A 21,455-nucleotide genomic window follows, 5' to 3' on the forward strand; every position below is an offset into this window, starting at 1 on the left:
GCCGGGCGAGGTGGCGGGCGCCTGTAGTCCTAGCTACTCGGGAGACTGAGGCAGGAGAATGGCGTAAACCCGGGAGGGGGAGCTTGCAGTGAGCTGAGATCTGGCCACTGCACTCCAGCCTGGGTGACAGAGTGAGACTCCGTCTCAAAAAAAAAAAAAAAAAAAATTTTTTTTTATTATACTTTAAGTTCTGGGATACATGTGCAGAACGTGCAGGTTTGTGTACATACGTATTCACATGCCCTGGTGGTTTGCTGCACCTGCCAACCTGTCATCTACATTGGGTATTTTTCCTAATGCTATCCCTCCCTTAGCCCCCTAAAGCCAACTCGTTTTTGTTGAATGAGTGAAAAATAATCAGATACCTCAACGAGAGCAATGAGAATTGTTTTGGAGATTGTGATAGAGGAAAGAATGAGACCAATTATTCTCAAATCTGAATATTTATAGGAATCACTATAGGAGAACTAGTTAAAAATGTAGATTTCTGAGTCTCACTTGCAGAAATTCTGATTTAGTGGCTTCAGTGGGCAGAATAACGGTCCCCAAAGATGTCTGTGTGCTTATCCTCAGAACATATCCATAGGTTATGTTACATATGGCAAGGGGTAATTAAGGTTGCAGATGGAATTAAAGTGCTGATCAGCTGATATGGAGATTACCGAAGTGAGCCCAATGTTTAAGGGTTCTTATATGGGCGAGAGGAGGCAGAAGAGTCAGAATCTGAGAAATGGCGTTATGATAAAGATTTGGCTGGCTATTGATGGTTTCAAAAAAGTTTAACATTTAAAAAAAGATTTGGTGTTTAGGAAATGTTAGCTTGACATGATAGTTAATTCCTACTGTACCCAGCAACCATATTCTCTTTTTTATTTCTATTACATTCACAAACCAGACCAGTGTATCTGTAGTCAAATAATTAGGATTTCAGCAATGTACTCATCAAAGACTTTATGACCTTCTTTTGGAAAAATGATTGTCAGATGATAGCTTTGTATGACAGAAACTTCATATTTTATATACCTGTGCATAAAGAATGCTCATTCTAAGATGGATGCGAACTGAATAGAGATATCTTGATAGATAATTTCTGGACCTCTTGGGAGTTCTAATTAGTCATGAAATGTAAAAACAAATAGTATGTGGTGTGCTTTGATGTAGGATAAGAGTTAAAGGAAAACAGTGAGGATGAAGAAAAGTGAGGTTGAAATGAGGATGAAAATATGGTATAAATAAAAAAACTATACAGATTTTCACAGTTTGATCAGTTCTGTGTGAGGGTACAGTTTTTGAATTTCCGATTCCTGAACAAATGTCTCGCTTTCTTTTCCCCGTTTCTTTTACTTTTCTCGTAGGACTGCATTTTTCTCTTCAAGGAATATCAGACATCTTTTCATAAAACAAGGAAACAGATTTTAGAATCCTCAGGGGAAAAATCTTTTGAGGTTTCAGAAATGTATATATTTGGAAAATTTGAAGCTTTTTGCAAACGACTGGAGAAGGTAAGCATTATGCAGTCATCATACCCCACTCCACACCACACCTTTTTGGTGATTTTGTACTTTATGTAGTGCCATTGAGAATTATTGTTCCTGATCTCTTGTCTCACTGTTGTTATGACTCATCTAATGTTACTCACAGGTCCCTGCATTTTATTATAACTTATTTTTTCATTCCTGGTTACTGCCTTCTGCCAGTAACACAAGCGCTATGGTCAACTTCCACATCTCTCAAGACCTCAATTTACCTCTGCCTGTGGAACTTCAACTTAAAAGGCTCTGCTCTTAACAATTATATTAGGCTGAAAAAAAGTGTGAGGTGAAATACCTGCAAAGCCTGGTAGTAGTCAGTAGTTGTGGAATCTCTGGATGTGTAAGCATGTCATCTTTCTGAGCCAGTGTATATGGTGTATACATAAACATTGTGTGGGTGATATCTTTGCTGGACAGACATAGGTTTGATTCATTTATTAGGACTGGTTGGGAAGGAGTGACATTATTTCGGGGGATATAGGCCAGCCCATATCAGCGACTTCTTGGAGTCATCCTTTGAAAAGTATGTAAAGATCTCATTTAGGTATTCTTCCCCCAACTTCGCTAGTTCCCTGGATCCTGCTAGTATTTAGAATCTTGTTCATCATTTGTTGGAAAGTAATGCGGGACATTACGTAGGTTGAAGACCTAGACATGTTTGGAAGCCTATTTTTATTAGTAACTTCCTGATCAAGCCAGGACAGGAAAGTATGAGCAATGAACAGAACCAAGTTGCTGAGTGGGATCCTTCATACATACTTCTTTGATGCTGTTTTTTTAAATTTGTTTCTTTAACAGCTTTATTGAGACGTAATTAATATACTATACTATTTACCCCCTTAAACTGTACAAGTCAGTGTTTTCTAGGATATTCACAGGGCTGTGCAGTCATTACCACAATCTAATTTTAGAACATTTTCACTCCCACTAAAAGAAACCTTGTGTCCATTGTCAGTCATACCCCATTCTCTCCTCTCCCCAGTTTTAAGCAACCACTGATCTGCTGTCTCTATAGATGTACCTATTCTGGACATTTTGTATAAGTGGAATCATACAATATGTGGTCTTTTGTGGCTACTTTCACTAGCATAATGTTTTCAAAGCTCATCTATATTATACTTTTTTTTTTTTTTTTTGGACAGAGTCTCGCTGTGTCGCCCAGGCTGGAGTGTGCAGTGGCGCGATCTCTGCTCACTGCAAGCTCTGCCTCCTGGGTTCATGCCATTCTCCTGCCTCAGCCTCCCGAGTAGCTGGGACTACAGGCGCTTGCCACAGCGCCTGGCTAATTTTTTGTATTATACCATTTTTCAGAACTTCATTCCATTCATCATTGAAGAATATTCCATTGTACGGATAATATCACAGTTTATTTTTCTACTCATCAGTTTATGGACATTACGATTATTTCCTCTTTTGGCTATTATGAATAATATTGCTATGAACATTTGTGTACAAGAGTTTGTATAGTCATGTGTTGTCATTTTTCTTGGGTATATGTGCAGAAGCAGAATTGCTAGGTCATATGGCAATCCATATTTAACTTTTTGTTGATAATCCCAACTAACCAGCAAAGTATGAGGTTTATGATTTCTTCACATCCTTGCCAACACTTGTTATTACCTGTCCTTTTGAATTTAGCCATTCTACTGGGTATGAAGTGGTATCTCCTTGAGGTTTTGATTTGCACTTCCCTGATCGCTAATGATGTGGAGCATCTTTTCATGTGCTTTTGTCCATTTGTATATCTTCTTTGAAAAAACATCTATTCAAATTCTTTGCATATATTTAACTGAGTTATTTGTCTTTTTTTGTTGAGTTGTAAGAGTTCTTTATATATGCTGGGTATAACTTCCTTATCGGATATATGATTTACAAGTATTTTCTCTTATTTTTGGGTTATCTTTTCACTTTCTTGATGGTGTCCTTTGAAGTACGATAGTTTTTAATTTTAATGAAGTTCAATGTATCACATTTTTCTTTTGTTTTCCTTGTGTTTTTGATGTCATATCTAAGGAACTGTTGTATGGGGCTGTTTTATGCATAATAGATTTTAAAAAACATTTTATTTTTATTTATTAAATTAAAAAAATTGAGATGGGGTCCTGTTGTTTTACTCAGGCTGGAGTGCAGTGGCGTGATCATAGCTCACTTGGCTTTGAACTCCTCAGCCTCCTGAGTAGCTGGGACTACAGGCATGTACAATCATGCCTAGCTAATTAATTGTGTGTGTGTGTGTGTGTGTGTGTGTGTGTGTGTGTGTGTGGAGATGGGGTCTGGCTATGTTGATGAGCTGGTTTTGAACTCCTGGCCTCAAGCAGTCCTCCTTCCTCAGCCTTCCAAAGTGTGGAATTATAGGCATGATTAGGACAAAGATGCTTAATGTTCTGACTCCACTAGAGCATAAACCTGGAGGTGGGTCTCGGTTACCCTTATTTTCCAGGAGCCAGAACCCTTGCCAACCTGGGTGCCGTTTTGAAATTGGTAGTTTCAGGACTCAAGCTTATTAGTGTTTGGGGGTGGGTCTAATGCTGATAGAATGGTCACCCATCTGTGAAATAGCAGCCCAGGAATTCCTCTGACGCTAGAGGAAGTGGTCTGTAATGACCAGCTGCATCAGCTGCACCCACTCTGGTCTCTGGAGAAGCCATGCCTCTGGTTTGAAGAATACAACTTCAAGCCACAAGTGCTCAGCAACCAGAGCTGAGGTAGCACCCCCTAGAGGCCTTACCTGAAATGCATCCTGATTGCTAGGTTGTCCCGACTCCCTTGTACTAAGAACCCCTTGACAGACTGACATCTTTCCCATTGGATAATTGGTGGATATCAGTGTCCACTCTCAAAGGTGGGGCTGTCTAACTTAACCCTGAAGTGTGTCCAGGATTTACATAATCCACAAGAGATGGTTACCGAGCTGCCTAGGTGGGCTTCCTCTGATGAATGGGGTATGGAAGGGGCCACTGTTTGACTACCCTTGTGAACTCTTACATAGATGAAGAGGAGAGCCAGAAGGGTGCACTAAGAGCCTATTAGGGAAAGCTGAGATTTGAAGTCGGAATGACCAAGTGACAAAGTCAAAGGGCAGACAAGACTGAGGTTGGGGTTGGAGAGCTGAGATTTCAGAGTTAGACAGATATGTTGGGGCCCTTCGAGGAGTAAGTGAAGAAGGCTCTAGTATGTCAGTGTTAGGATGTCTGAAACACACATTTTTATGACAGGTATAGACTTGATGGTGCATTGAGTCCTAAATAGCCAGAATGAAATGTGTGCAATAGTCTTTGCTTCTTCCTCTTCCTGCCATGTAAATGTTGGTGAATATTGGTGTTTCCCAGAGCTCTATCTTCAGTTTTGTTTTCTTCTCACCCTGAACATTTGTGGGAGAGAAGAGAAAAGGTGGAGAGCTGGTATTACTGGGGGAGATTTGAGGATCTGGAGCTAGTACGTGAGGTAGGGTCTCCACTCATGGTGACGCTGACATGAGCGAATCATAGCAAGTTGAGAACTGGAAAGGGTGCAAGGTTGGTGAGCCGGAGGAAAGACTATATATTGGTGGTGAGTACTGAGTGATTGAACATTGATAGAGAGATGTTGAAAAAGCCAGGGCCAGGACAAACTAGCCAGAAGCATGGTCTTGGTTGATTCCCACAGCTGGCTTTTATGTTGCTCTGTGTGGTATGGGGACAGAGGGTCCACTGACTAAGTTTGAAGGGCAAGCATGGGATTGACCACCATGTCTGCCTCAGATGACCCCTCATCTAACCAATCAACAAAATAGAGGACATGTTAGTGACAGGAATTTTGTCCCGGTCTCTGGCTGTTGGAGCCAGGTGGTAGAGTAATGAGGTAAGGGTACAGGAAACAGTCTTAGCAGGTTAGAATAACAGAGCAAGCCAGTAGTAGTTTGCTTTTTGCTCTTTAAAGTAATTGAGTGGAGCACATGTGTTAGGAGGAGACTCAGATAGTTCCTGTGTTTATATAGAGCATGCGCAACATGCTGTAAATCCCAGTGGCCTGTATTTCCTCCACATTTGCAGTGGCTTCTAGGATGATAATAGTTTTTGGAAGTGTATGAAAATAGTGGAGTAAGAGCAACAGTTGCTTTGAAAATAGTCCTTCTGGGTGACCATACATGGGGATTCATGTGAATTCTGCTGGCTGTGTAGGAGGATCAGTGGTGGTGTCTTTATGGTGTGTGTGGTATTTGGAAGATTCTCTGAAAACAGGTTTATTTCCTTTCTGGCCATTGGACAAAGGGGCCAGCCCTGGAGAGCATTCAGCATTGTTCTCTAAAGCAGAAGTCAAAATGGGGAAGAGTAAGGAGTAGCCTGTGGACATGAGTTTTTTGTTTGTTTGTTTTGGTGAAGTAGGTGGTGTTACGTTGGGACAAAGGCAGCCATTTCTGAAATAAAGTCCATTGTGAGGGTTTCCCAGGTCTCATCATGGGTCAGGAATGATTGCTGCTATTATTCAAGCTTCTTGGGTCAGTCTTTTACCTGAACGCAGGTGTCAAAGAGGGAACACAGGTGGATATGTGCCAATGTTAGTTGTCAGAACTACAGTTAGGGCCAAAAAGCAGGGTAGAGCTTCTGAGTCCAGTAATCCAGTGAAATGATTTTCAGAAAATCCTCAAGAGACCGCAGGATGAAGCTATTTAGTCAAGTTCCCCGCCAACCTTGAAAGAAAAGGTGATTGATTAAACTCTGAAAAAGATTGTGAACTCTCTCTGGATATGATATAACATCTTCTGTCTTAGTCTAAGAAGTAAGAATGACGGATGACAGAGATTTGTCTTCTGTTTTATCTCCTCTGGTTGGTTTTAGCTAAATTATTCCAGGTTCTGTTTAATGGTTTGTGTTTTATATCAATGATTCATCATTAAGAGCTTATTTTAGGGAAGTTGCCTACTATCTCATTTAAAAAAGCAAAATAACATTTCTCTTTTTAAGATTACAGAAATGATAACTGTTGTGCAAACATATTCAACCTTGAGTAATTCTACCATAGAAGGAATAGATATTATGGCAATAAAATTCAGAAATATTTACCAAGGGGTTAAGAAAAAGCAATATGACATTCTGGATCCAAGAAGGACAGAGTTTGACACAGATTTCTTAGAATTCATGACAAAAATCAATAGTTTAGAGGTAAGTAATTATACCTTATTTTTACTTAGTAAGGCTGAAAAGTAGTCGATAGTACTATCCAGTACTTTTTGTAAATATTCACATATGGTGTTTCTATATTTATGATTTATTTTAAGTTCCTCTTTCATATTGATCAAACATATTTGCAGTATAACTTTTAAACTACTCCATTAAAGGTTTTGTTTTTTTAATGAATAATGAGCATATTCAATAAAAGACATCAGAGAATAACTAGAAGCCCAAAGGGCTTTTATAGATAGGATTCTTTTTTTTTTTGAGATGGAGTCTTACTCTGTCACCCAAGCTGGAGTATAGTGGAGTGATCTCGGCTCACTGCAACCTCCACCTCCTAAGTTCAAGTGATTCTCCTGCCTCAGCCTCCTGAGTAGCTGAGATTATAGGCACGTGCCACCACGCCCAGTTAATTTTTGTATTTTTAGTAGAGACAGGATTTCGCCATATTGGCCAGGCAGGTCTTGAACTCCTGACCTCAGGTGATTCACCCACCTCAGCCTCCCAAAGTGCTGGGATTACAGGTATGAGCCACTGCACCTGGTCTCATTTTTAATTTACATTAAAATTTGTATTTGATTCTTGTGCTAAGGAGCCAATATTATTTTTCCAGCTCAAGAGAGAATTTGTAAACGTTATTCTTTATCAAGTGTGATCAGATTTGAGAACAGATTAGGAAGATGGATCACTCTCCCTGTGGCCTTATGCTTTATGCCTCCGTTCTCTCTGCTGCTATAGAGGGCAGCTCTGAAGAGGCGTTCATATCCTGTGTGTCATAGATTAAGGGACACCAGATGGATGACAGGTAGTCAGAAAGTATGTCAGATGAGACTGTAAGATGTTTTTCTCTCACCTTTTGGGCTATATGACCTCAGTTACTCTCTCCTGTTAACTGAAACTACTGTTAACCTACGTTTAGCCCAAAGGAATGTCTCCTCTTGCTGCAGAATTTCCTGGAGACACAAGCAGGGATAAGAATACACTTTGTACACTTTTTGAGTCTGACATCCTTGCCATGAAAGTGAGAAAAATCAGATGTTTTCCTCATGTATTTAGAAAATTCTTTAAAAACTACATTACATGTAACCTGGGCAATATAAATACGTAAGAAAGATCCTAAAATTCTACCACTCTAACGATAACACGTTTTGTTTTTGGCATAGATTTCCTTTCAGTTTTTGAAAGTTAGACTCTTTGATGCTAAGATATATTATATTTTAATTATTACTTTTAGTGTTTGGCTGGTTAGGTAGGGTGGAGTTTGCTTCCAAAATGCTTCGAAAGTTAAATCTTTATGGCAATGGGAAGTTTTGAAAAACTTGTTATCTCTTAAATTATTTTTATGATTTGATTTATTGAGAAAGATCATATGTTATAAAGGCTTTATTGTGGTCTTAGATTCAACTTTTAGCTTTCAGTAAATTTAGAACAATATTAACCTTTTAATAGTTAAATAATTTACTTGAGGCATCAGTGTTTTAATTTTTCTTCCTTTTCCAATGTTTGATTCATGGGTGTGGTATATATTAATAGACCATACCAATATGATCCGTACATACAAACGATTTGCAAAGAATGGTTCAGTTCCATCTTTTGGGTACCGGGAGTTTGGAGTTCACTGTTAGGGGTGGTGGGAATATTTATTTATTTATTTATTTTTATTTTTATATAGACGGGTTCTTGCTATGTTGCCCAGGCTGGTCTTCAACTCCTGGCCTCAAGCAATCCTCCCATCTCCCCCTACAAAAGTGCTAAGATTACAGGCATGAGCCACCACTCTGGGCCAATGGTGGGACTCTTGAAAGAACATTTTCTACTTCTTGTACTTCCTTAGCAGTAGCAAAGAGGTTTCTGAGAGCAGCAATGTCAGAAAATGACATCTGCTGACCCCTGGTGTCTATAGCGTCATTACACTGTTCTACCTGAAGTTCTATATATCCCAAAGAAAAATGCTTGTAAGGCACCTTCACTCCTTTTGTAAATTCTCTAGATCAGAAATATCCGATTGGTAATAACCTGCAAAGGCAAACCACATGTCACTTTAATTTTTCTAGTAGTCACATGAATAAAAGTAAAAAGAAGCAGGTGAAATTAATTTTAATACTCTATTCAACCCAATGTGTTAAATGTTTTAAGAGGTCATTAATATAAAATCATTAATGAGATATATTGTATTCTCCTTTTTGTACTAAGTCTTTGAAATCTGGCATGTATTTTACATTTACAGACATCTTGCTTCTACGTAGTGACATTTCAAGTGCTCAGTAGCCACATGTGGCCAAAGTCCATCATACTGGACGATGCAGTTCTTGATACTTAGATGGTAGACGTGTTTGAGGCTTGAGGCTATCTTAATTCTGTAGGAAAGGCATTAACTGTTGTTAAACAAAACCAATCTCTTTAACACCAAAAATCATTTAAATATTAATATTTTATTTTAGGTACAAATACAAGCATTTATGAACAGTAGTTTTGGGAAAATCTTATCTTCTCAGCAGGCTCTTCAGCTACTTCAAAGGTATTCGTAACACTTTAAGCAGTGTAGTTTCTAGGGGGGATAACTTTAAATCTGAAAATACAATTTCAAATTAAAATGTTGTTGAAAATTTCTCCTACATAAACCTTAAAACTTACAAACATAAACCTTTCAATTACCACTAAATAGACTGGTAAAAATTTGAAGTAAAGAATGATATGTTCTAATTGCATTTTTTTGGTAGCAGAAAGTCTTTCAACAAGAAAATGAAATTATTTCTCATGTTTCCCTTCCCTGCCCCCAGCCATGTAATATGTTGGGGGTTGATTTTATAGGTATTGTTGGAAAGGGAACAAATAATGTTTACTGCTACACACTGAAAGAATTTCTGAAAGTGAGATTATCTAAGAGTAATAGATTCCAAAACTTTCCGTTTTCCCTCCTGAGGGCTCCTACACCTTAAAAAAGAATTGTGTATACTTAAAACGTACAACGTGATATTTTTATATATGTAGTGAAATGGTTACTACAGCCAAGCCAAATAACATATTCATCATCTCACCGAGTTATCTGCCCCCCACATTTTTTTGTGGTATGAGCAGCTGAAATCTTCTCTCCTTTAGCTTCCTTTCCCTCCATCCTAAGAGCACTACTCTCTCAAAGGGCGGGGAATCCCAGATTAGAGGACTGAGCGGGACTAGAAGCCTTTCCCTTTCAGCACAGAGAGGGCTCAAGACCTGTGTCAGGAGTGCTTGTGGAGCTCTTCCCTGAGAGCCAGCGGATCTAGGGTTGGGTCTGGCTTTGCATAGTACCACGGCTGTAATGATGGAGACCTGGTGAGACCATTGTAAAAAAAGTCAAAGCAGAAATAACATGATTTTGACATGTGACAGTACTGCACAGATGGCAGGTACCATTTTCTTGGCGACTTCTGTCTCTGTCTCTCTCTCTGTCTCTTTCCGTCTCTGTCTCTCTCTTTTTACCTGTAGTATGCTGGTGTCAATTCATTTTATTACCAGAATGTTGTAGTTTTTAGTATTTCCTGTGTGTCATTCAGTTTCTGAATGGAAGTGACATTTAGCTGACAAAGTTGTTTTTATGATTATGGTTATATGGAATTACATGGAATTAACACTGGCAGAAGGTGAGTCAGTGTGTTCTCTTCCATCTTTGCTAAACCATTTCCTCACTCATCGTGTAATCCATTTGTCATTTTCTCTTATCTTACTTGAATCCCCAGACTTGTCTAGGTCTCTCTTAGTTATAGGCATTTCTGACCCGTTTGTAATTTAAATAATTATTTTTGTTACTCTTGACAGATGTCTGTCTTTTCCATAAGATAATTGTAGGTTTCAGGAGAGCTAGGACTGTACCTCCTATCTTGTTCATTGCTTTATCCTAGGACAATGAATGAGGGCTGGTATGAATATCTGTCAAATGAATGAATGGATATTTACTATGACAGCAGTTCTTAAGTATATTTCTCATTTAGTTTTTAATTATTCAGCTTCAATTGCTTTTAGATTTCAGAAGCTGAACATTCCCTGTCTTCGATCAGAAATAAACCATACAATTGAGCGTATTCTTCAGTACTATGTGGCTGAACTCGATGCTACTAAGAAGGCAAGTGGCATGTTTACAAATAAAACGGTACATTAGCACAAAAAGAAAAAAAATCTGAAAATATTTGCCATCATTGCCTCATGCCAAGCTTTTCAGAGTGATTCTTTCACTGCTAAGGAGCATTGACGCTCCCTTCTGGGTGGGAAGGTGCTTGACAGTATATATTGCTGGACAGCCAGATTTACACCTCTTTGCTCTGAACTGTCTTGCCAGTTATCCCACCATCATTTATTGAATAAGACCTCCTTTCCTCATTGCTTGTTTTTGTCATTACTGAGTATGTACCCAAAGGAATATAAATCGTTCTGTCATAAAGACACACACACGCATATGTTCCTTGCAGCACTGTTCACAATAGCAGAGACACGGAATCAACCCAAATGCCCATCAGTGGTAGACTAGATAAAAAAAAGGTGGTAGATAAGAAAGAATGAGATCATGTCCTTTGCAGGAATATGGATGAAGCTAGAGGCTATTATCCTAAGCCAACTAGAGCAGGAACAGAAAACCAGATACCACATGTTCTCACTTATAAGTGGTAGCTAAACACTGAGTACACATGGACACAAAGAAGGGAACAGTAGACATTGGGGCCTACTGGAGGGTGGGAGAAGGGAGAGGATCAGAAAAAGTAACTAATGGACACTAAGTTTAACACCTGGGTGATGAAAAAATCTGTACAACTAATCCCCATGACACGAGTTTGCCTATATAACAAACAAACAGGTAACCCTGAACTTAAAAATAAAAGTTAAAAAAACTATCTTATTGCGACCGTTTTCTGGTGTGTGTATAGCAAAGCCCATTTAAGTTAGTATTTTTACCTATAGAAATATGGGCTCTAGATACTATTATGACAGATACTAATATTATGCAGCTATGTGCTCCTTTTGAATACCTCCTTGAACTTTGGGATAAGGGCAGAAAAAAAATACATGTAATAGGAAATAAAGGTGAAGAGAAAATTAAGTGTCGTATATGGGCAACATCATTGTTTCAAAGTCTCAGGTTACCTCGGATGTGCGTTTACATATTTATTGACTACCTACTGTATATAAAATGTGAATAATGATGAAGCAATACAAAGGTAACTGTATATATTTTTTTGCCTTCTCCCTTGTATTGAATTCAAACATTAACACCAGATTTTTAATTACAGCTTTATCATTCTCAGAAAGACGACCCCCCTCTTGCTCGCAACATGCCCCCTATAGCAGGAAAAATACTCTGGGTGAGGCAGCTCTATCGCCGGATAAGTGAGCCCATCAATTATTTCTTTGTAAGCCAATAATTAAATTTTAATATATGGATTTTGGTGGTTTTAATATAACAAATATATTGTATCCTATAATATTCGTGTCCACTAAAGTAGCCAACGAAGAGCCAATTCTTTTACCAGGCAAGGAAAATTTAGTTTGTAAATATACTTGAGAGAGACAAAGTCAATTCCTTCAGGTTTAGTAGATAAGCCAGTCTAATTACAGTTATCTCAAAGTCAGTGAATCTTATAATTTTATGTCTTTTAATAACACAGGACACTCTGTAAAGCCTTTAAAACAAAAATAAAAAATTTGAAAACACAGTAAAGTACAGGCCTGGCACGGAAGCTTACTTCTGTGTATGGGTAGATAGGTCACTGATATATACTCAATGAAGGTGGAGATAAACCCAAAGAGTGTATTCCTGTGTGAAGAACTGCCACTGAGAGCGGAATATAATACAGTTGATTCATTCTCTGTGTCCTTAAGATTATTAGAGTTCTGAAAAACAGGACAGTCTTGGGCCCTGTTGGCATTCTGAAACTGCCAGTTTGTCTTTTCTTTGTCCTTGTTATTTTCTTAAATTTTATTTAAGAGACAGAGTCAGAAGGCGGAGTTGGTTTGCCTGATCTCATGTCTTTTGCTTACAGAACAACATAACTACAAAACAGTAGTTTTACAAGTAATTGTATTATTTAAGCATTATTAAATATGAAGATTCCGTTATTTCTCTTTTGCTGCTATCATTTGTGTCATTGTTCTGAATATTAAAAAAAAAATTAAAACCCTGAGTCCCTACTCGGGGGACTCAGTTGCTGCTTGACTTTGTGGTAGGAAGGCAGAGATTGCCCTGTTTGATATGTGAATTGAAACCTAAATCTTTTGATTTTTACCTAAAGAAATTTTATTATTTATTTATTTATTTATTTATTTATTTATGATGGAGTTTTGCTTTGTCACCCAGGCTGGAGTGCAGTGGCGCAGTCTCGGCTCACTGCAACCTCCGCCTCCTGGGTTCAAGCGATTCTCCTGCCTCAGCCTCTGGAGTAGCTGGGATTACAGGCACCCGCCACCATGCCTGGCTAATTTTTTTGTATTTTTAGTAGAGATGGGGTTTCACCATGTTGGCCAGGCTGGTCTTCAACTCCTGACCTCAGGTGATCCACCTGCCTTGGCCTCCCAAAGTTCTGGGATTACAGGGGTGTGCCACGACACCTGGCCAATAAATTTTATTTTATTGTATTTATTTATCTTTTTGAGATGGAATCTCACTCTGTCACCCAGGCTAGAGTGCAGTGGTACCATCTCAGCTCACTGAAACCTCCGCCCCCCAGGTTCAAGTGATTCTCCTGCCTCAGCCTCCCGAGTACCTGGGATTACAGGTGCCTGCCACCACACCTGGCTAATTTTTGTATTTTTAGTAGAGACAGGGATTCACTATCTTGGCCAGGCTGGTCTTGAACTCCTGACCTCGTGATCCACCTGCCTCGACCTCGTGATCCACCCACCTCAGCCTCCCAAAGTGCTGGGATTACAGGCGTGAGCCACCACACCTGACTAAGAAATTTTATTTTTATTGTTTGATACACGGTTACGTTTTTTTGTGTGCTGGAATTTAGGAATTTGCCCTGATACTCACAGTTTAAGGAACATCAGTCAATTATATCTTGTCTAGAACAGTAGGATGGGATCAGAAAATAAGGTAGAGACTCTGAATACCTGGGGCAGGCTGTGGGGCTCGAGACATCTCTCTCTCTAAACCCTTTCTTTCCTTTTCCAGTCTTCCCTCTATGGACCGATAACATTTCCCTACTTCTGCCTCTTGCTGATATGGCCTTCCATATCTGTTTTACTGTGAGGCAGAATCTAAACTGGTAGCATAATTATTTGATATCAATTTTACATATAAATACTTTCATTATTTGGATATAAAACCATTCAGCAATCTTTTAAAGTAAATCTTTCTTTTCCCTTAAAAAAATAGAAAAACTCAGACATTTTATCAAGTCCGGATGGTAAAGCTGTCATCCGTCAGTATAACAAGATCTCCTATGTGCTGGTGGAATTCGAGGTGGTCTATCACACAGCCTGGATCAGAGAGATTTCACAGTTACATTACGGTGTGTATAACACTGCAGTGAGCCTGCAAAGTAGGGATTAGGTGATTTTGAACGAGTTCGTAGTTGTGGAGAACTTTTTCCATCCCTTCCACATAATCTTAGGATAGTTGCAATTTAGATTTAGGGATGCTACAGTGGTTTATTTGTTTACAATTGTTAACGATATTCTGATTTTACAAGCGAAAATGATCATAACCTTGAAGTTGACATACTTAGGATTTTCCACTGAATAACAGTATTTGAAAGTAAAAATATCTTTAGGGATATTTCTCCAGACTTTATGAAGGTGTTCATATTCAGTTGTATCATGGTATAGATTCAAATCTCAGTCCCATTCTGGGGAGAAAAAGTGCATCCTGCCTTCCTTCCTCTCTCCCTGCTTCCCTTCCTTGCTGTGTCCCTCCTTTACTTTCTCCTTTTTTTTATTACTGAATTTAATTTCAGATTTGAGCTCCAGTAAATGAAGCATTTTAGTGCACTGTGTCTGTGTGCCTCTCAGGGGAGGGCTTATGTGTTGCCAAGGCTTTGGGTGGAGTCAAATGTGAGACGGGATGGTTCTTAGCCATCATCCAGCCCTCCGGGATGTTGTTTTTGTGCAGTCTCAGTGGTTGGCCAGTTCAGATTCCTGCTTTGTCTCATCTTAACCTTAAGCTCTTAGTTATAATCTCAGCCCTAAACTCTTATCTGTGATCTTGGTGGACCCCTTACTGTGTCCCTTGGTAGAAAGGTTTCTTCCTCCCAAACCAGGGTCTCCACCTAAGCAGAGCACAGCACTGCAGGCGCAGGAAGCACCAGTTCTGCAGGTGGGTTGCTGGAATGATGGTGAGAGGAATCACTCCTACTTCTGCCTCTTGGTTCCAGAACTCATGTATTTTAGCTGTGTGGGGACACAGCACTTATCTACAGGCCATTGATTCACAGCGTACCTGCATCCTAGAGGACAGTGCCCCAACCCCCACAGGGTGTCGTCCCTAACAGGAACCATAGGTAAGCCTTTAATAAGCCACTTTTATCAGGCTATCTGTTTCTGGGTGCTGTGCTATATGGAGGACCCTGTGGACTCTAAAGAAAGTCTGTTTATGGAGCAAAACTCTCAAAGGAGCTTCGAGAGGAGCTTAAAACTCAGACTATGGAAAAAGGCAAAAGAGAATTTTTAACAACTGAAGCATATATGGGTTTTGATTTGGTTCTACAATGCCGTGCACTTAAATTTTTTTTTTCTCCTGGTGGTTTTTCTGCCCCCAATACCCTTTCTCTTATCTGCACATATTCAAAAACAAGCTCTACAGTCACCTGTTTCATACAGCCTTTCCTTATTCTTCCTGGCAGAAAATAATAATTCCTCCAGAGATCACCACACACTTTATCTGTAGCTCTTTCTCATGACACTTACTGCTTTATAAATCTACCCTGTGTCCCCTACACATTCCAACGTTACCCTCTATGTCTGTTTCATCTGATATCCTTTAAAAAATGGTCATATTTAACATTCATACAGTGCTCACCATGTGCCAGGCTTTGTCTCAGCATGTTACATGTATTATGCAAATTACTTTAATCCTAACAGCAACCCTCCAAGGAACTATTATTAGCCTTGTTTTACAGATGAGAAAACTGAGGCACTGCCACATTAAGTGGCTTGCCCAAGATCACACAGCTCATTCAAATTCAGATAGTCTGGCTCCCAAATCCGTTCTCTTAACAATTGTACTGTACTGTTTCTAATAGTGCCAAGAATGATGCCAGGCATGCTTGGGGGCTCTTAAAATATTTACAAATGTCCAATAAGTAGACATTAGACAATCTTGATGAATAATGATTTTCTCAAGTTTCCTGAAGAGTTTGTTCCCGTTGAGAATATCAGTTGGCCCCTATTGGGTGCAATATACTCATTGCAGTGGATTGATACCCAGGAGAAGTGGTCGCATACAAACAATATGAAGTAGAATTCTTTCATACTTTCAATACGAAGTAGAATTCTTTCATGTTTTTTCACAAGTAAAACAAACCATCAGAATTCTTTAACGTCTTTTATTTCATTTCAGAAAAATAAATTTCTCTGGAAGGCTTCCTTTATCCTAGCGATGTGACTGTATTTGGCTACCTAGGAGTTTGTAGTGATAATTAGATACGTAGCATCAGCCTCCTTTAGTTGGTTGCTCTGTAAAGTTTCTCTGATGGTGATTCACATAGGATGAAATGCTTGTTTTGTCCCAGAGCAGAATTCCTGGCTGTCATTATTGGTCCATTTTAGTTGTCTTGTTGACCTTTTTGTCTTTTCAAGCAAGCTCATTTCACTGTTCAAAAGTTCTTTTGGAATCTCCTTGATAGGATAAGTGATTTATTTATTTATTTATTTTTATTTTACTTTAAGATCTGGGATTTCTGCACCTATCCACCCGTCATCTAGGTGTTAAGCCCCGCATGCATTAGGTATTTGTCCTAATACTCTCCCTCCTCTTGCTCCCCACCCCGCAACAGGCCCTGGTGTGTGCTGTTGCCCTCCCTGTGTCTGTGTGTTCTTATGGTTCAACTCCCACTTATGAGTGAGAGCATGCAGTGCTTGGTTTTCGGTTAGGATAAGTGATTTCTAACACATCTTAAACAGATTCTAAATGAGTTGGATAAAATTTTAAGTTGAAATTGTCATGAAACCTGCATCATTAAGGGCCATATCAAGACTAATTTTATCTGATGAGTAAAAGTCAACTAACTTCAAAGAGATATACAAACTATTTTCATTTTACTGGAAGTTTGATGTGGCCACATTCAACAAAACAATGTGAAGTTTGGAAGATGTGGTGATTGTGATAAAATTCTCATGTTAGTAGTGTTTGTTAATACAAGATGTAATTCAAACTAGCATATGCTAGTCTATAATAAGTGTTTTATTATTATGCCTGTAGAAGTTCTTTGTGTTAAGCTAACAAATAATCTAAGGCTACCCAGTAAGAACTGCTTGGGCCTATGTATTTCAATTCATAATAAAATAGATATCTGAAAATGCCTGTTTATATGAATGATGTTTATGTGAGATGTAGTGTAAAACATCTTCCCTCCATTCTAGGAGTTCACAACTCAATGGTATTTAATAAATATTTCTTACTGATATTGAACCTAATTATCAGAAATTCAGGATGGAGATTTAATTTAAATAAACCTCTTTAAAGAAGACAGTTTGGGGTCTGAGTGGGAACGAGTTTGAAATGAGGTGGGGTATCTTTTGTGATTCTAACCATCTTCTGGTTCTTTCTCAGGGGTCAACTCATAATCCATAAGATAAACGAACATAGATCTCTTCAACCCTCTCAGAAAAATATTGCAATTCATAGCACAAAGCACCATTCTTGGTCAATGTTTCTCTCCCTGGATCTGATTTTATGGCTTCGCAGACACTCTTCATTCATTTATCTTTGTTTTGAGTATTCACTATGTGCCAGACGCTGTGCCTTAGCATCATCTGGGGCACCTAAAACATTTCCTTTGCCCTCAAGAAGTTAGTAGTCCAGGGGGCAAGACAGAAACATAAACAGAGCTGGAAGCAGAAGGGAAATTCAGAATGAGTTAATGTCAATCATTATTTATTTGTAGCTTTACAAGCCACGCTTTTTGTGCGACATCCAGAAACAGGGAAGTTGCTGGTTAATTTTGATCCCAAAATTTTGGAAGTTGTTCGGGAAACTAAGTGCATGATAAAAATGAAGTTGGATGTACCAGAACAGGCAAAGAGGTTGCTAAAATTGGAAAGTAAATTGAAAGCAGACAAACTGTATTTGCAGGTAAGATAGATTATGTTTTCTAATTATATTTGAAGGAGCTTTTTGGTTAAAAAAAAATATATATATATATATATGTATACACATATCCCTGCAGTTATGCTTCATGGCATTGAGGGAAAATTTGTTAATATGTTGATTCTTGGTAGAATTAAAATGCTGACTTGCAAACCAAAGAAAAGATTGGAAATGGAAAGCAAAAAGTGAGAAGATTATCAGAAACCAGTTTTAGGTTTCTGAATAATGACAGTGACGAAATAGCAAGTTTCAAAAAATATTACTGTAATTTTATAGATCTTGTGCATTAAATTTTATAATATACTTATCTTAGAATATTTATAAGATATAAATTAATAAAGTGGGGTGACAGTACAATACGAGTAGAGATGATTGTCAACATTGTGAGGCAAAAAGGAGCATTATTTCAATTAAAGTTCACTAGTGCGGCAAACTAAAATCTAACAAAATGAAAACGGCAGGCAAAAACTGACATTAAAATGTACTGCTGGGCACGGTGGCTCACGCCTATAATCCCAGCACTTTGGGAGGCCGAGGTGGGTGGATCACTTGAGGTCAGGAGTTCAAGACCAGCCTGGCTAACATGACGAAGCCGGGTGTGGTGGTGTGCACCTGTAATCCTGGCTACTCGGGAGGCTGAGGCAGGAGAATTGCTTGAACCCGGGAGGTGGAGGTTGCAGTGAGCCGAGATCACGCCACTGCACTCCAGCCTGGGCGACAGAGTAAGAAAAAAAAAAAAAAAGTGCCATCAAGGGTTGGTGATTGATTCAACCTTTGATTCAAAGGTCGAATCAAAGTATATTCAAATCCTAACACATTGTTTCTAAAATGTTTGGCAAGAGTTAAGTAACATGAGAATTTCTTTAGAAAGCCAGTTAAAATAGCAAGCTGCATTAACTCATCTTCTTTGGTTTTCTTGGCAGGCTGTGGACATGTATTTTGGGAATGCAGGAAATTATATAAATGCAAGGACATTTTTTCCCAGTACAATTAGTAATAGCAAAAGACTAGAGTCTAACCTCAACAGTTTTCTGATTAAATATGAGTTATAAGATAACTACACAGACATTAGTGGAACAGCTGAGTATTCAATGAGAAAATGAACTCTATTTCTGTGGTACAAAATTTTTACTTTTATAATCAATAATATAATAAATAAATTACAGACTTTTCCTGTTTTTTTTTTTTTTTTTTTTTTTTTTTTTTTAGACGGAGTCGTACTCTGTTGCCAGGTTGGAGTGCAGTGGCATGATCTCGACTCACTGCAACCTCCGCCTGCTGGGTTCAAGCGATTCTCCTGCTTCAGCCTCCCGAGTAGCTGGGACTACAGGCGTGCACCACCATGCCCAGCTAATTTTTGTATTTTTGGTAGAAACGGGGTTTCACCATGTTGGCCAGGATGGTCTCGATCTCTTGACCTTGTGACCCATCCACCTCAGCATCCCAAAGAGCTGGGATTACAGGCCTGAGCCACTGCACCTGGCCTATTGTTTGTCATTTTTATGATAGCCCTCCTGGTGAGTGTGGGGTGATATCTCCTTTTGATTTTGTTTTCATTTCCCTAATGGCTGGTGATTGTTGAGCATCTTTTCATGTGCTTACTAACCTTTTGCATACTTTCCTTCAGCAGCATCTATTCAGATCCTTTGCTCATTTTTAAATTGAGTATTTGTCTATTTTTTTTATTTTAAAGTTCATTTTAGGTTTTAAATACTAGTCCCTTATCAGATATATGATTTGCAAATTTCTTTTCCCATTTTTTTGGGTTGTATTTTCATTTTCTTGATGGTGTTCTTTGAAGCACAAACATTTTAAATTTTGCTGAAGTCCAATTTATCTACTTTGTCTTTTGTGTTTTTGGTGTCATATCTAAGAAACCTTTTTCAAATCCAAAGTCATAAAGATTTATGCAATGTTGTCTTGCAGCAGTTTAGCTCTTACCAAAATAGTATTTATTTTTATTTTTATATTTTTTTAAACTAGAGTAACATTAGCATTGTAGAAACTGGCTTTGGCATCAAAAGCTACGCATGAGCTTTTTTACTGGCTAGCTGTGATTTTGGAGGATTGGGTTTAAATGTACTGTTATAAATCGAAGCTAATATAGTTTGCATTACACTTACAAGATTTTAGCTAGTATTGAACAATATCAAGAAAGTCAAAATTCTTTAGCCAGTGTCAAGGATAAATAAAACTTCAACTACAAGTAATGTGTAAAGGGGAAAGAGGAATCAAGAGCTTTGAAACTATTAGGTAAAAATTGAAACAGTTTAAGATTATTCATTTGGAGATAAAGTAACTTGAATCCGCATTTCCCACACCATAGTGTAGTAAATGACAAAATAGTGAAAAATTGATCATCATGGATCATCTTTAAAACAACATCTAAGAGATATTGTAAAACCTTATTCTGTTTGTGTGGAGAAGCTAAATTTATTTTGACTTATGAAAGCAAGTGTGGCATCAGTGATAAGATGAGTATGTTTTAATGTGTCAGAAGATGAGGAACAAAAGAGGAAATGTGTAATGACAGATATCACAAAAAGATAATTCAAACTACTTAATATACATCTAGACAGACAAATAATAAATATGAAAAATGAAGATGTAGAAATTGCTGTTGACTTGTTTAAAGGAGATGCTCAGGTAATTTACAGGTACAGAAAAAGTATGGTAAAACAGCGTAAGTTTAAATGGGCAGCTGTCATCATGGCAGGACCAAGAGGAAACTGGGATTATGAAACCTTCCTGGCATGAATCAAAACGTGACTGCTACTTTAAAATGAATTAAAATAAAACATGCCATTTCAACTTCCCACAGGGTCTTCTGCAATATTATGATGAGTTATGTCAGGAAGTGCCTTCTGTGTTTGTCAATCTGATGACCCCTAAAATGAAAAAGGTTGGTATTGCTGAAGGTTTATATTGATTTTCCTGTTATTTAAAATTCGATTTCGGTTCTATAAATTATGGATTTTGAAACATCTATTCTTCTTTAGACCCTCTATCTTTCTAGTTCAATTTTATAGCTCTTTTTTTTTCTACAGTATTTCTTGTCTAAGTTTCGTTGCCTTTGAAAAAACAACTAAATCCAAATCATGAGCACTTTTTCTGAAAATTCATGATTGTTTCCTGCACAGTCAAAGATGGTTAAAAATAAAAAGTCATCTTTATTCGGTGTAACAGAGGGAAAATATATGTAAGAAAATATAACATATAATATTTGCAGGTGATAAATCCTCTTCTATAAGTACAGATGCTCCTGTTAATAGAAGCAGTTGTGTTTTTACCTCCTTTAGGTGGAATCTGTGTTGAGGCAAGGACTAACAGTGTTAACGTGGTCATCTTTAACACTGGAAAGCTTCTTTCAAGAAGTTGAATCAGTTTTGGATATGTTCAATCAACTTTTAAAGAAGGTATGATCTATACATTCAAAAAGCTATCAACATATATACTCAGGATATAAGTAATAGTTTGATTATTATGAAAGCTCTTTAA

At 38.1% G+C, this 21,455-nt stretch overlaps 1 protein-coding gene across 5 annotated transcripts in view; it reads left to right on the forward strand.

Moving 5' to 3' along the window:
• Positions 1–21,455, forward strand: part of DNAH8 (dynein axonemal heavy chain 8) — a 319,842-nt gene that overhangs the window by 52,832 nt on the left and 245,555 nt on the right. For 4 of the 5 annotated variants that reach the window (XM_031667069.1, XM_031667067.1, XM_031667072.1 and 1 more), the window contains exons 12-20: positions 1,356–1,502; positions 6,476–6,673; positions 9,127–9,203; positions 10,685–10,784; positions 11,944–12,063; positions 14,028–14,163; positions 17,755–17,942; positions 20,779–20,859; positions 21,257–21,373. In XM_031667069.1, coding sequence (XP_031522929.1) covers positions 1,356–1,502; positions 6,476–6,673; positions 9,127–9,203; positions 10,685–10,784; positions 11,944–12,063; positions 14,028–14,163; positions 17,755–17,942; positions 20,779–20,859; positions 21,257–21,373 — 1,164 coding nt within the window. The remainder of the gene's footprint in view (positions 1–1,355; positions 1,503–6,475; positions 6,674–9,126; positions 9,204–10,684; positions 10,785–11,943; positions 12,064–14,027; positions 14,164–17,754; positions 17,943–20,778; positions 20,860–21,256; positions 21,374–21,455) is intronic. The other variant, XM_031667071.1, reaches the window with a different exon arrangement.

The sequence above is a fragment of the Papio anubis genome, chromosome 6 (genome assembly GCF_008728515.1).
Source record: "Papio anubis isolate 15944 chromosome 6, Panubis1.0, whole genome shotgun sequence".
NCBI lineage: Eukaryota > Metazoa > Chordata > Mammalia > Primates > Cercopithecidae > Papio > Papio anubis.